The sequence below is a fragment of the Glandiceps talaboti genome, chromosome 22 (genome assembly GCF_964340395.1).
Source record: "Glandiceps talaboti chromosome 22, keGlaTala1.1, whole genome shotgun sequence".
NCBI classification, from domain to species: Eukaryota; Metazoa; Hemichordata; class Enteropneusta; family Spengelidae; genus Glandiceps; species Glandiceps talaboti.
In genome coordinates this window covers 13252572-13267821 of record NC_135570.1, presented here as the reverse complement: position 1 = coordinate 13267821, position 15250 = coordinate 13252572, and the positions used below count along the sequence as shown (strand labels likewise).

The 15250-nt window shown below is 35.1% G+C and overlaps 2 protein-coding genes across 4 annotated transcripts in view; one reads left to right on the top strand and one right to left on the bottom strand.

Moving 5' to 3' along the window:
- The window catches only part of LOC144452237 (anthrax toxin receptor 1-like), a 19405-nt gene extending 6631 nt beyond the window's left edge, over window positions 1–12774 (top strand). For 2 of the 3 annotated variants that reach the window (XM_078143289.1, XM_078143290.1), the window contains 13 exons: window positions 1953–2030; window positions 2961–3067; window positions 3475–3548; window positions 3995–4147; window positions 4424–4484; window positions 4690–4788; window positions 5256–5325; window positions 6020–6101; window positions 6419–6514; window positions 7221–7355; window positions 7740–7889; window positions 8738–8818; window positions 9660–12774. In XM_078143289.1, coding sequence (XP_077999415.1) covers window positions 1953–2030; window positions 2961–3067; window positions 3475–3548; window positions 3995–4147; window positions 4424–4484; window positions 4690–4788; window positions 5256–5325; window positions 6020–6101; window positions 6419–6514; window positions 7221–7355; window positions 7740–7889; window positions 8738–8818; window positions 9660–9695 — 1222 coding nt within the window. In that variant the 3' untranslated portion in view covers window positions 9696–12774. The remainder of the gene's footprint in view (window positions 1–1952; window positions 2031–2960; window positions 3068–3474; window positions 3549–3994; window positions 4148–4423; window positions 4485–4689; window positions 4789–5255; window positions 5326–6019; window positions 6102–6418; window positions 6515–7220; window positions 7356–7739; window positions 7890–8737; window positions 8819–9659) is intronic. The other variant, XM_078143288.1, reaches the window with a different exon arrangement.
- The window catches only part of LOC144452236 (glutamine--fructose-6-phosphate aminotransferase [isomerizing] 1-like), a 25307-nt gene continuing 21682 nt past the window's right edge, over window positions 11626–15250 (bottom strand). The window contains exon 18 of the mRNA XM_078143287.1: window positions 11626–13294. Coding sequence (XP_077999413.1) covers window positions 13250–13294 — 45 coding nt within the window. The 3' untranslated portion in view covers window positions 11626–13249. The remainder of the gene's footprint in view (window positions 13295–15250) is intronic.

Genomic DNA, 15250 nt, shown 5'->3' with positions numbered 1-15250 from the left:
GCGGCACGATGTTTTTTTTCTTAATTCACACATTTTTTGTTACCAATTACAAACAAAATACAGACACTGATAGCTTGCAAGCATATAAAAATGATACATTTTATCTCATTGTGAATACAAATCAACATAACTGTCAGATGAAAAAAGAAAGATTCAAACACAGAACTGTTTATTTGTGTTCACAGTGAGATCAAATGTAACAATCCATGTGTGCCAGATATATAAGCCCCTGTATTTTGTTTGTGTAAGTAGGCGGACTAAAACATGCCTCAGAAAATGGCCTAGGGTAGTTAGCTTGGGATTTTATTTTATTTTGTTTTATCTTTATATATAATTGTTTTGTTTTTTAAAGTATTTGCTTCCACCCAAACACAAAGTAAATATCGGTCAGAATGCCCCTTCTGTGATAGCTGAAAATGATAGATGAAATATGTACAGGCGTGACTAGGGAAAGAAAACAACGTACACGAAAGGCAATGCTTAGCTTTTCATTTCAAATGTTTAAATATTTAGGGTCGGTGGCTTAAACTAGGGTCGGTTGGGTTATTCGGAAACACATTTGTTTTGCCTTAGTAACAAAAAAACGTGAGATGGAAAAACATGGTGCCACCTAATTGAAACTGTGTAGTCACTCTGGTTCGGTAGTACTGTTCTATAGAATGCATTTGATTATCAGTCCTTAGTTAATTTGGATGTAATGTCTTAGTGAAGGAAATGTATCGATTTGCATTTCTTACTACTGGTTACCTTTAAAGTGATGACTCGATGATATTCATTCTCATCACGTGACATATACGTCACTTATACTCGTACTCAAAGCAGGTTGCGGAGGTCGGAACGCTGTGTGAGTTATGTCGGGTCTAAAGACTCGAAGGAGATGGGGGGGGTAAAAATACACTAGATAGGACTTGGTAATGTAAATATATCCCATAATTCAACAACAACTTGGAGTATCACGGCGTGATAAGACTTTGAAATTAAATAGTTCTTACCAGTGATAATTTATACTATAATGTGAGAAATTTAAATTTATTTCTAGTATATGTAAAATTCTCTAGTCAGATGTCGTTCTTAATATACATCCCCAGGATATGAATCGATAGGGGAATTAAGTAGGGGCCTTGAAAACCCGTACACTATTAGCTGTTTTACCATGACCCTTTTATCACAACCACACTTCATCTCGTTTTCCGCAAATCTATCAATTCTTGACACCACATGGCCAAAGAAGTACATACAACATATCCATGCCATAGTTTTGTCAACTCTTGTATTCTACATCTGTTTCTGTCTACAGTCTGTCACCACAAGCCGGAAATTAAAATCTCTTGGTGTGACGTCATAATGGTCTGAGGTAAAGTCCAATCTCAGACCACCAAGACATATTTTCTAAACAGAATGACAATTCTGTCTGCATTTCCGATACGCGAGCATATATTATTGTTCACTTTATTTTTGTTCGAAATAATTTTAGCCCCCCAAAAATCTTCCAACTATTCGAAAGTTAGTATTCCTGGGGCTTTACCATGACTCCAGAAGGAACGGTTGAATTCCACGACAAGGAATCTCTGTGGATGAAGTCCAGAGAACACATTCGTTCGTTCATTCATTCATTCATTCATTCATTCATTCATTCATTCATTCATTCATTCATTCAATGGTTTCCTCTAAAATGAAAGTATCCACCATGAAAGAAAAGGTTAGCTTATCATAAAAAAAAACACCTGACAAATTTGAAAGTTTACCATGCGCATGCGTCGATAACTTCAGGTAAAATATCAGTCCCCTTTCTTGCCCGATGTTCTTTCCTTTTGAAGGAATTGAAAAAAAATTGCTTTGTCTACATTTTTATGATATTTAAGTATATTTTGTAAAAAAAAATTACAAAAATTACGTTAGCAAGTTGTTTCAAATTTTATAGTAACATCTCTTTTCATTTCGTTTCCTTTCAGTCCCTACCTCCGAACTTCCTTTATAACGTTTTCCAATGTGGACGAGACGAATCTGGTATTGCCTTTGACAAGCGATAGGTAAGTAGTATGACCACGGCTGACACTGACCACAACTCCGGGTCGGGTATCCGGGCTGTGTCATGACCTTCCCCGTGACCATCAGTATGATCTCACCGTCCCCTTTTAATACAGAGAGTTCCTGACTGGTGCTGGTCTTTGTTTCCTGCGATAAACTTTGTGGTTTGGTGTTTCTCGTGAGAGTTAATCTAATGGCATGCTTTCTCCCGGTAATGTAATAAGATGTGGAGAAAGTACACTTTGAAAAGTAGGGCAGGGTGGACGCCATCTAAATTTGTTTGTGTACACATCGTTTGTTACTCGTTTCCTCATGTGTTTATGTTTTGTCATGTGGTGTCATTGAACAACAAATAAGTTCTCATCGTCTCTCAAACTATGACGGCACTCTACAACAACGTATCACGGTACTGTTTAGTTAATATCAAAGTTCAGAAAACGTTCAGTGTGACTAACCACTCTGTCAAGCTATATTTTGATTGACTGACTGACTGACTGACTGACTGACTGACTGACTGAGGATGAGCATACCATTTTGATGAAACAAGCTGCAGGGTTTGATGTTATCCCTACTCAAAAGTACATGCTCACCGTGAATTCCCTGTAGGACGGACGGCTGGGGTGGTTCTAAATTCAATATATCCTCCAGCTATAGAAAGAACAAACAGTTCCATGATTTGACACTGAGCAATGTCGACAAAATTCAAACTAGAAATTTCCGACTCTATATTGTAAGAAGCAAAACACTGACCCATTTATAGGGGAAAACATTCAGGCTCCATGCTGGTAAGTGAACTAGTTTTTCGCGTATGTAGGGGTAACTTGATTTAAATAACAGTAATCTTTTGCTAAGGTCACGCAGTAAAGTTCTGCACAAAGGCCTTACACATTATAAAACAAAGTATTCTAACGGGTAAATTATTTCCTATACAGGGGCAAGATTTCCGATGGCATCGATGCACTCCGTCAGATACAAACCCACGGTGGTACCTATATGCACGTTGGTTTAGATCTCGTCAACAATGCGATCAGTGCGCTCAGTGAGTATATTGTTGCTGTTATCTTGCCGTCGTCTGATTAACATTTGTATCGCCATCAATAACAAGTCTACTCTAAAACACATATATAACATCACTATATATTGTCACTTTCCCTACCTCTTCCTTTGCCATTTTTTGTCCCCGTCTTTTCTTCACGCCCGCTTATTCTCTTAATCCTCTATCATAAGTCTTTCTGGTACTTTCCTCGTGTTATCATCTCGTGTATTCGATATTCTGTGATGTCTAGATCTGATCTACTTTGTTGTCTCGTCTCGTCCTGTCCTGTCCTGTCCTGTCCTGCCATGCCTTACATCTTCTTCTCTTCCCTTCCCTTCCCTTCCCCCTCTCCTCTCCTCTCGCCCACCACTTTTCGATATACATATTGTACTTTCTGATATCTGTCGTAGGTTTTGGAGCTGCAAGTGTAGTCATCGCTCTGACAGACGGCAAAATAAACGATGAAGAGCTGGCCATTAATGAGGTAGATTAAAAAAATAAACAAGTCTACATTTACCTAAAGATACCCTTTGAAATATTTCATATTCGGTCACATTCCTTCTTCAATCAAAATCGGTGTAAAATCTCAACAGAATTTTTGTATCACGATTCGGATTGAGTCCGCCGTGACCTGGCGCCCTCACACATCGTTCAACCTCTCTGGCCAGTGAGGGCGGAGCGAAATGACGTATCCTCGTCTAGAATCAATGTACGTGTTGTGATTCATAATAGGCAAGAATGTATTTGGAAAACGTGATAATCCTATGAAAGTCAAATAAGAAAGCATGAGTTGTTTGTGGACTGAAAAGGCCCCCTTACATGTAAGTATTTGGTGTAATTCTGTCTTGAGTTTGCAATGCGTAAATTTGTGGTTCTTTCGCGTTGACGTTTCGAGCAAGTGTTACTTTCAATACTTCGTTCTTTGTTCAGGCGAACCATGCTAGAAACTTGGGAGCTACAGTTATCGCAGTTGGTATTGGTAACTTCGACGGACAACAGTTACGTGCTGTGGCTAACTATCCACCAGAGAAGTATATTTTCACCGGGAGGTCGTATGATGAGTTAGCTAGCCTGATTGACAAAGTGAGTCACACTTTTGACTTGATTGTCTGCTTTTAGCTTCGATTATTTTTTTTACCGAGTTTTGACTGAACAATATTAAACTTTAATTTACACTTTTTTGTGGGAGGGGGGGGGGTGTACATATACACGTAGTTAATTATTTCGTATCAATATTGTTGCAACTTGAACTTGAAGATCATGTCACGTGGTAAACGGTCGACAAATATTGTTATAATGTACCCACTTTGTGTTCTTTTTATAGCTATTTTATGTGTATTTATTTTCATTTCCTCTCAGATAGTTGACCAATCTTGTATTGAAATTGTATCTGCTTCACCGACGACTGTTTGTGCTGGAGGTACGTATATCGTACTGTTTACTGTTGAATTTGAAGAGCGCCACCATACATTTATAGTTTAGTAACTTTTGTTTTTATGGAGAGCTAGTAGTCCGTGCAATGAGTGCTCGAAGATGATATCATGAAAGAATAGCGGTATATAAAGTTTATTTTTATTCGTTTCTTGTATTATTGTAACCGTTCAGGGTTTCTTTCTTCATTTCAGAAAGTTTTGATGTAAGTTTGAAAGGACGTGGTTTCACCAAAACACACAATTTATCAATGGTGTTGTGTAATTTCAAACTCAATGAAACAGACAATCAAGGTAAATAGGGATATATCTATAAACATCACAAGTTCTTGAATTCATGCCGATTTTAAATCCCAGATCTAGGAATAAATTATCTAACAGCGATTAATATTGTAGAGTAACATCATCATTCACGTGCATCTTTAAAAAGCGAACCTTTCTTTAGAATAAATTAAATGCAATGGCTGGAACCACGTTTTCCAATGACACCAAATCACTTTTATATACATCACATTATCACATCTACTTATTTTACCACTAGAGGGCATACTCTATGACTAAGATATATTCTTCCTCAGTAAAGCATTGAAGAAAGTGTAGGGTCAATGCTTAAAGATTCAGTTGTGGGACTATACTAATCTTTGTCTCTTCGCACAAGTTTACAGCTGCAATCTAGAGAGATCATTTGGTTGCAAAGATCGAGGAAAACGGTTTAGTATTTGGTCATGCAATATAACTTTAATAACTTCATTTCTTTTCAGTTGAAAAACCCACACAAATCACTGACACCTTCCTTCAGTGCCCAGCTCCAGAAATCCCAGATCCAAACAGGTGATTAGATACTTTCTATAAGGTTGAAAATCAAGCAAATCATTCAGAAATTTCCTGGGTAGTTGATAGTCAATTTTGCATGTCTCTCTCCATAAGGTACAGCCTTGAAAGATAATACTAGCATTTTGCAAACGAGGTACAAATTGCAGAATTCAATTGATTAACACTTGCATGTATTTGAACATGTCTACTTGATAACATTAGCAAAAACGTTTGACTTTGAGATATGTTGTGTTGTTCAGCCCTAACCAGATAGGGATGACAAAGCATTTCTTAGACTACAAGAATACCAGTTCAGATATAACCATTACTGGGACAAGCCATTAGCCAAGCAAGTGGACTTGTTATCAAAGAGTACCAATATTTACACGTGTGATGATGGGCTCTTACATAACACAAGTAAACAGCTGTAAAAGTGTAGTTCACAGCGTAAGATCATTTCTAAGAAGTGAGTCAATTGAGGCAAACCTTATCTCCGTCTTATATCAGTTGTTATCAATTTATTAGGCTATTATAAGTAACGCTACAAACAGCTTTAGAGATGCAAACAACTTTTATGACACCCGTTTTCGCCAGGCAAGCCCGCGGGTTTGTTGCACTTGGACCGCTAATGGTTTGTGACTGTCATGAAACAACAGTCAAAGACAACTGCATTTCAATAATCTCTATATACTGTATATCATTTATATTACAGCTACGTCTTGCTACAAGTATCGGTAAATGGACGTTCCTTTATATCAAGTAATATCACCATTACTGCCACAACCTGTGTTGAGGTAGGTGAATTAAAAAAAAAATTATCAAAGAATTTTTTTTTTAGATTGGAATATTTTATGTTTATTAGTTTTATGATTTTTAAATTTCACACACTGACATCGATTTTAGAGATGAATGATCAAGGATACAGTAGTTTGTATATATTGGTAAATTTTACCTAAAATGCACAGATGAATTCATCAAATATCTGCCATAATAGATTTGGAACAACCCTGCATTTAATATCCTCCACTTATCATAAAACAGAGCCTTGGTCCCTTCCACCTGCATACATACATGCTTACATATATTTTGACAATACTTTCTATGTATTCAGCCTGATTGGGTAGCAGTTGGCGTATCGTTGGCCCTCATTTTCCTGATTCTGGCTCTTGTACTGCTATGGTGGTTTTGGCAACTTCTTTGTTGTGTGGTAAGTGTTTGTCACTGAACATCAACAGAAAATGTCACTTAGGGACTGGACAGACATTGCAAGTGGGGCTTGTGTTTGGGGAGGGGGGAGGTCACTATAGTTTGTACAAACATTTATATGTTATGTCAGGAGTCACTATTTTTCACGCATAGTAGAGGGGGGTAGGTCACAATTTCTGTGCATAAATTAAAGGGAGTTCAATATTATCCATAGAAGTTTTTTGAAAAACACCAACTGTCCCCTTATAATTTCTGTCCAGTCCATCAAGTACTCTGAGTAGAGAAATAGAATTAGCTTCAATTTTGAGCATAAAAAGGGAAATATGTATAGATGTTTGAAATTTTGTGATATTTTGATACCTCAAGTATTCTCCCAATATATGGTTATTAATAGAGAAATATAAGAATTTTTAGCTAACTTGCCAAAATACATATTTGAGTGTAATTTTATTTAAATGTATGTAAGTTTTATTTATTTTTTCACTAGATGATTTTATTGTCATGGTAACACACCACAACAAAGACAATGTACTCATACACCCCAGTAAAAATGGCAAAACTGGATTTTCAGAAGAAAAAATTTTGAAAGGAAAATGATAACTAGATAGATAGGTACATGACTTTATTGGTTGCTAGGTTGTTGCCAAGGAAAAACCAAAGTCAACTCGTAAAATGCTAACAAGGTACATGACTTACTTTGTTGCTAGGTTGTTGCCAAGGAAAAACCAAAGCCACCTGAACCTGAGGTTGTTGATGATGATGAAGATGACAAAAACAAATGGCCAGTAGTGAGTGCATCGTACTACGGAGGAAGAGGTGCTGGGGGTATGAAAAGGATGGAGGTGAGGAAACTGTAGACTGTAAAATACATCATATCACATCACATCTTCAGCCCTAATTAACCTCTTCTTTGAGGCTGGCGTGGCAGAATAAATGGGGTCTTTAGGACTAAGGGAAGTTGTTGATCTCATACAAATCTTTGGAAACATGTGTGGATGTATAAGACACACTAAGAAAAGAACAAACAACAGTAAATGTAACAGCCAAAAAGAAACTGTGACGTGTACACTACATCGGATTTTAATCAGATTGATTGTATACTAAAAGTTATAGGAGCAAAATCGGTATGATAGAGTAGTTTTTGTGTTCAGATTTGTGTGGGCCCAAGTATATTGCAACAATAAATATGTGAAATTTTATCATATTTTTAATATCACTGTTTACAGGTTGACTGGGGACAAATGGGATCCACGGAAGCCGGTGCTAAATTAGAGAAGACAGACAAAGCTACGGTCACCATTCCTGAGGATGATGCCATTCCGAATGGACAGGGAAGACGTATGGATAAATCACCATCTTGTATGCAAGGATTGAAGGTAATCAAGTCAGACCATTTTATGTGACTTATTGGTGTGGGCTTTTAGTTTTCAAAGGAACAGTACTCTAGAGTTCTGGAGAGTCATTGCATCACATAAATTTCACACGATTGCCAAGAAATACCACATTGAAAATGGTTTCATGTTCATTGTCAAAGCATTGATCAAACATTGCCTCATGCATATGTATAAGTATGATCGCACAGTGTGACACAAGCTCAATAAGCCAACTTTGTTTAGTGAGGAGGACGTCTGGCGGCAATGAGATTGCTGAACTTCAGTTTCGCACTTCTCACCAAATTTTGAAAACTTTCATGTCTTCAATGATAAAACCTTATGTATTTACTACTGAGATGTTGATAAGATGATAAAAATATATATAAATGTGTGATGTTGACCTTATGAATGTTCATTTAAGGGGACAGGGGGGGGAGGTGTTCTAAACGAATGATGTTCGCTTATTGAGCTTGTGCGACATTGTGCGATTGTCCCTAAGGTCCACCAGCATTTGCAGACTGATGCTAACAATAACAGCACTGTACACATTGGGATGGTGTTTGAGTCTAAAGAACTGTATTAAGGGACAGCCACTTATGCTCGTACCAATACCAAATATGTAATAGAATAAGAAGAAAAGTAGTGAAATGTATGGCAAATTGAATTTACCAAAGCAAGTTAAGATAAGAGTAAAGAAAAGAGAGAAAGAAACGGCCATCTGTTGTAGTTTGATGGTAATGGTTGATAATAATGATATGAAATATTTGCAGGTTTCTTGATTGATATGTCTTCAATCCTATTTGGCCGGGATTAAAAGTAACCCCCTTTTTCTTTCTTTCATGAACTTGCAGTCGTCACTTTCTGCCTGTGTAGCACCTGTTGTATCTCTGTATAATAGACTCTCAGTGAGACGACCAATGCATGGAGAGAAGGTGGGTTTGTTTACACAAATATTTGAATTTAACATAGTGTGGATTATTCCTGCCATGTGTTTATAGCTAAAAATGATGTAAGCTTGGTGTTTCATTTGTGGGACATTACATTTCTGACACAGTGCTACACAACAATCACAGCAGGATCCTTTGCCAAATCACATTGAACACTGATAAGCATTGCTATTCTATCACAGTGCAGTAAAAACAGGCTTCTAATGAAAACATTACACATGGACTTGGTGATTTTAATGGCTGCAATTGTTTATGTTCTAAATGATAATCAACATTTCAGCTTGACTACTTCTACATCCCTACTGTGTATGGCACCTATGTAATTGTTTCTTTTGCATTAAAAGTTGTCTGAGGGTGTGTATTAAATGTCATGTCACATGAGTGAAACACCAAGCCTACACCATTTTAGCTGTAAAATTGATCCATCCTAATATGAATTGCACATCAATGTCTTGGCCAACATAGATCATTACTGTTGAAAGGGGCAGCGTTGAGGGCGATAAACAAATTTATATTACTAACATGAGCTTACAAATTGAGAGAACTTCGATGTGCACATTTCTGTTACTGCAAGCAGCTGACATTGAGGACACTATTACAAACATCTGTTAAAGAAAGGAGCTAACACAAGTTATCTTGTAACTTTGATAAGAAGCTAACAATGAGGGTGCCAAAGTTATCTTGTAACTTCTATTACTAATAAGAAGCAAACATTGAGGGCGCTATTACTGATTGGGGTTGAAGTAAAATGAGAGCGCTAGTCCAGGTTATCTCTTCCACCTTAAAATAATCATGTTAAATTTTATAATTATTTGTTATTTTACAGGGAATCTGTTGTTCTGTGAAACGTGAAGGTTCCTAGAATTGGAGAATTATCAACAAAGTTTGATTCCAATACAGAATTGGTTCATATGGAACTTTCAAGCGATGAAGAAACCAAAGGTAGAAATGTACACTTCTCTCCATCTTAACCTTCACCTTCACCTTCAGAACAGTGACAAGTTTGAAGATTTTCTCGGGCTGGAATCTTTGAGAAATCAGAAAAATAGTCGTATTCGGAGCTATAACTGAGAAAATGTCATTTTTAGTTAAACAATAGTAACAAGACAACTAACCAACATTTATTTACATCAAACATCTGTAATGTTCAAAAAATTCATCAACTTGGTAGATCAAAGTATTTAGCATTGAGTTTTCGATCTGTCTTGGTCAACGATCCTCATCAGAATGACAAATTACATAGTTACAGCTGACCACTAGGTGGCGGTATGATCATATTTATGTAAAACCACCATTGTTGTTGGGCCGCCTTAATTCTACCTACGGGAAGGAAAAATGCTGAAAGGAATTATTAGACAAGTATGGTAAAATGTATACAGTAAGTAGTGTTTCTGTTTTGGCTAGTATTGGGGTAAAACTCTACCAAAATTTTCCAATTTTTTTTTTAGGGTCTCTATTGTATTATAGTACAAAGTATTGAAAAAAAATAAAGTTTTTTGAGATGTACCCACTCCCGTTACCATTTCCTCAAACCTTTAGTGTAGACGCTCAAAAAAAATCATAAAATTATCAAGAAATTTTCAGAACATCTGGGATGTCATACATTAACGCAAATCAAATTAGAATATTTGTGAAATTGGAAAATCACATTTTTTGTACTTTAAATATTTCCATTGTTGATGTAAGATATGTAGTGGAGTATATAAATGTAAACAAACAAACAACGCTAAGTAAGTATATCAAGACTTTTATTTATTTCATTTAAAGAAAGCTTACAGAAAAAAAAAAAAATACATACATTGATATGATAATACAGATTTGAAATAAGGCAATTATTTGAAACGTTGAAAATGTTTACCAAAACGTGTTGAATTCATTTAGAAATGAAACGTCTGGAGGGTTTGACCTCGTACACTTTATGACCAATGTCAATTATATCAAGAAAGTTTCCCAATAAATGATGACACAGTCCTTATTGGTCCAATACCAAAAACTTAGGATGAAAAAGTGCATAAATCTGTACAAAAATTATTGCAGTTTTCAGAGATCAGTTACATCATGATGATGTATATTTCAAAATATGACCAGCTGAATTACACAAGTAAACAAAAAAAAACACCTGCCAAAATTATGTAATATGCAAATTACTAACTCAAAAGTGTAACCAGGTGGGACATCAAAGAAGAAATTAAATGGATTTTCATTAAAACCTAAAATCACCAAAAGATGTGTGATGAAGGGAAAAAAATGATAAATTTAAATAGTCAAAAACAAGATAAAATTTGAAAATAACTGAAGCAAAATTTTTAAAATCATAACAAACGGTAGAATTATGTATATGTATATACAAATGAATATAATTATGAGCTAATACCAAACTTTGAAAAACACTCAAAAATAAAACTTAAGTTTTGCTTGTACACTGTCACTTATACAGCTGGGCTGTTTGGATTTAGAAGAGCAGAGCCTTTTTATCATCAACAATGGTGTTAATGAATAACTTAAAAAATAATAATGAATTTTGAGAAAAAAAAAAATAATTGCATCTTCCCTTAAATCCTGTTATAGTATATACATAGAAGAATTTATTCTGCAGCAATACTGATTTCTGAAAAGTGTTTTATTGGCTGTTACTATTATGCAAATTATGGGAAATTTTGAGTCAACCAATCACATTGCAGCTCAACTTCATATGTAAATTAATGTGGTCACTGTTACTGTGGTAATGAGGGAGTGAATGAACACATGAAAGCAAACCAGTGGAAATATCTACTCTTAAAGCCATTCAAAGCTGTACCTTTTCTAATGTCACTGTTTGGTGAAAACAGTTCCAAAATCAAATATCACTTGAATGATAATTTCAGGTACATACCTAAAATTAACATTAAAGACATACATACCAGTTCACATCAAATTTTGAGCTCGTGTTTGAAGACTTTATTAAGCTATTTGTGTCTCACCATTTGGGTGATTTTGGGGTTGTTTTTGAAATCTTGTTACGGTGTTACCATGGCTTTAAGAAAAGACACACAAGACACTGAGGCAGTATGCATACATGTCATAAATTGACACATCTTCCAAGTCTTAAATTAAGAATTTCATAGAAATCACATTGTGTACCAGACAACTTACATAATTTTAACAACTTGTTGCATCAACCATAATGTCTCTAAACCACACAAATATCGCTGTCCTTTGTTACTATAGTAACAAAGAAAATCCAAAATTATAACATTTTAGAAGCAGATAAGTGGTACCAAAATTATAACATTTTGGAATTCAGGTGGTCTTGAATGTAGACAATACTCACTTGCTTTCTCTATTACAAAAAATGTAAATTTCTGTGTTCCATTCACTCCTGGTTACCTATAGTAACAACATTAACCTTTCTCTGGCTGAGCTAGATATGATTTTTCATAATTTTTGATAGCAGTAAAAAATTCAAATTATCATGCTCAAATCATTGCCATGGAATCTTACTCTGCTGCTGGTGTGACCTCAGATGACTTTTTGGAGGTAAGAGAATCACAAGACTGTAAATTGAAATTTGTACTCAATGAAATGTTCAAATAGGAATCCAAAATTGTAGTGATAATTTGCAACAGCCAATAGATTCATAAAAACTACAAGGTTCAAAACATAATCAAGTCATTTTGAAGGTATACAAATATTAGCTGAACATTCATAAAAAGAAAAGAATTTACCATCAACTTGTGTGAGGGCAGGCTTTCCCTCTTTTGTATCAACTTCACATGATTGCACTTCTCACAATGTGATACAAATGTGTAAAAGTGTTTTTATGCATTTTCGAAGATGATTTAAAAAGGCAGTATATACAAGTTTTAAAGTGGATTTGTTGTTTTTTTCTAGAATCAGAGACTTTTTAAAATATCTTTGCATTTCCTCCTTGATGCGTCATTTATATGAAAATGAAACATTACATTTTTTCTAAGAAATAAAATGGTATTAAGATATTTAAAATTACGTTCAGTTTTTTGTCTTCACCGTATGTGGTGTGTGTATCGTGTCTGTATATCAATACTCTAATTTTAAAATCATTCAAAAATGAAAGTCTTGTTGCATATACACTCGAAAAGTTGAATGTGCAATACTTGCCACTCTGGTCTGTTATATGACTCTGTAAATGACTAAAATTTGGTTGCCATGACAACCTCACATATATTAAATATTTTAGTTTTTTTTGTCTCAAAGTAACAATCAGTGGAATTGCCATCATCAATTAATTATTCATATACAATAAATTTCAAATTTAATTTTCTTTACGACAGAAAACTGAGATTAAATTATGTTATGTATATAGAAGACTTTCATTTCTGTATGAAGCTAAAATGGACTAGTGTACCTGTCAGCCCAAAATCTTGAATCTTGGAATATCATGTCTTGGAAGTCTTGATTTTACTCCACAGTGACAGACTTGGCCAAATTACGTGGACAGTCCACCTGTAGTTACAAAAAAATAACAAAATTGCATCATTAATGACAGCAATATAGAGAGATAAATATTATGCAGTCACATATTAAGCATACAATTTTGGGACTTTTGCGTTCATAATATAAACAAAAATTCCCAGTGATGCTGATGTCAGCGGAAACTTGGGATTTGCTTCCAAAAATTCCAAGAAATTTTCATGAGTGACTAATGTATGTTTTACTTCTACACATTGTTTGGCAAAATGGGCAAGCAAAGATCAGACAAAATGGTAACATTAGCATATTTCGTGAAAAAGAAAATTTCAAAGCTGAGAAGGCAGCAGCATATGTTGTGACTTCTCGGATGAGAAATAAAAAGTGTGGTATGGTAGACAAACCAGTGGAATATTGAACAGGTGACAGATTTTCATTTCAAAACCCTCAACCAGAAACACAAGTATTGATGGACACCAACATCAAAGCCACCCAGCATGTGCCAAAAACAAATGCTTCCTACATGAATATGCATGATTGTGGCTCCCTAGCAGACTGGTTAAAAAAATTTTTTTTATCAAAGTCCCCTTACTACGAAGTATAATATATCTACAATTGGACAAATCATTGCAGACAGCCCCCTTGGCAGAGTACGGAAAAGCACAGCAAACAATATACATGTACATAATTATCCAATTTGATCAGGTTGCCATGTACCAGCAATTTGTACTTTTCTACGTTTCTATGGTGTGCAGCATTTGTATAGTCAAAATTATCATGGTCTACAAATCTAGATATGATCTACAAGGTGGGGAAAATTCTCCTCAAATATGGTGCTATGGAAATAGCAAAGAAATGAGCACATTGAAGAAACTAGACAACTACCTTATCAACCACTGTGAAGCCTTTTGTAGCATGTCTTACATTTACACTCACTTCACTCAAAAAATTACGGTGTTTTCTACATCTACGACAGCCCCAAACAATTATGAATTAATATCACCCTTTCCTCTTAATTTAGAGAAATTATTTTATGATTGAATTTTGAAATGGTTTTAAAATGAAATGTTAGTATGGGTTGAGATATATTGTTCATAAAACATGACTTACTCAATGTTAGTTTTATAATAAGGAAGATGTATCCGGCTGTCAATATACAAATTATGTACTTGAATCTTACTAAGAAATTAGTAAATTATTTCTTAATTTAGATGATAAAATTGTTTTAAGTGTCCATACATAATAAATATGAAATTATGAAAGACAAAAGAAAGAAAAATTATCAAATCAAATCTGAAGCATGAGATGAATGGAATTGTGAGTAAGTATTAGTTATATGCAAATTAATGTAAATATATGTAAATTGTTAGGAAATTGCCATCATGAATAAGAATACAACCTCCCCCTTTACCACCAAATGTTTAGATTTTATGCAATAAATGTATGCTATTAATGATTACAACATTAAATGTACATTATTTCTTTTGTGTATTGCTGTGGGGAGCTTTTAGGAACACAGAAGAACTTTACCAACCAATGTCTAATCACAAAGTGAAGTGATAGACCTCAAAAAAGCAACGTTACCATGGCAAGATATTACAGATATTTGCATATAGGCCTGTTGCCCATTACTAGCTGCACAACACACACACTACTTGTATCCATAGCGTGCCCAAGGGTTCTTGTCTGTAGGGACTAAGAAGTTAATATGTAGCTATGCCCTGCTTGCGTTTTACATCTTGAAACCAAATAACGAAAACAAGACGCACCACAAAGTAGCATTTATCCCAATCTGATTAAAATCCAATGTAGTGTACACGGCATGATTTCTTTTTGGCTGTTACATTTACTGTTGTTTGTTCTTTTGTAAACACTCATTACATACATCTGACACAATACCATAGGTTTTCCCGAAACTAACCTCGTACTTACGAGATGCCAACCAGAATCCATCTTACAATATAACACTCAATGTTTGAAATTGAAAGAAAG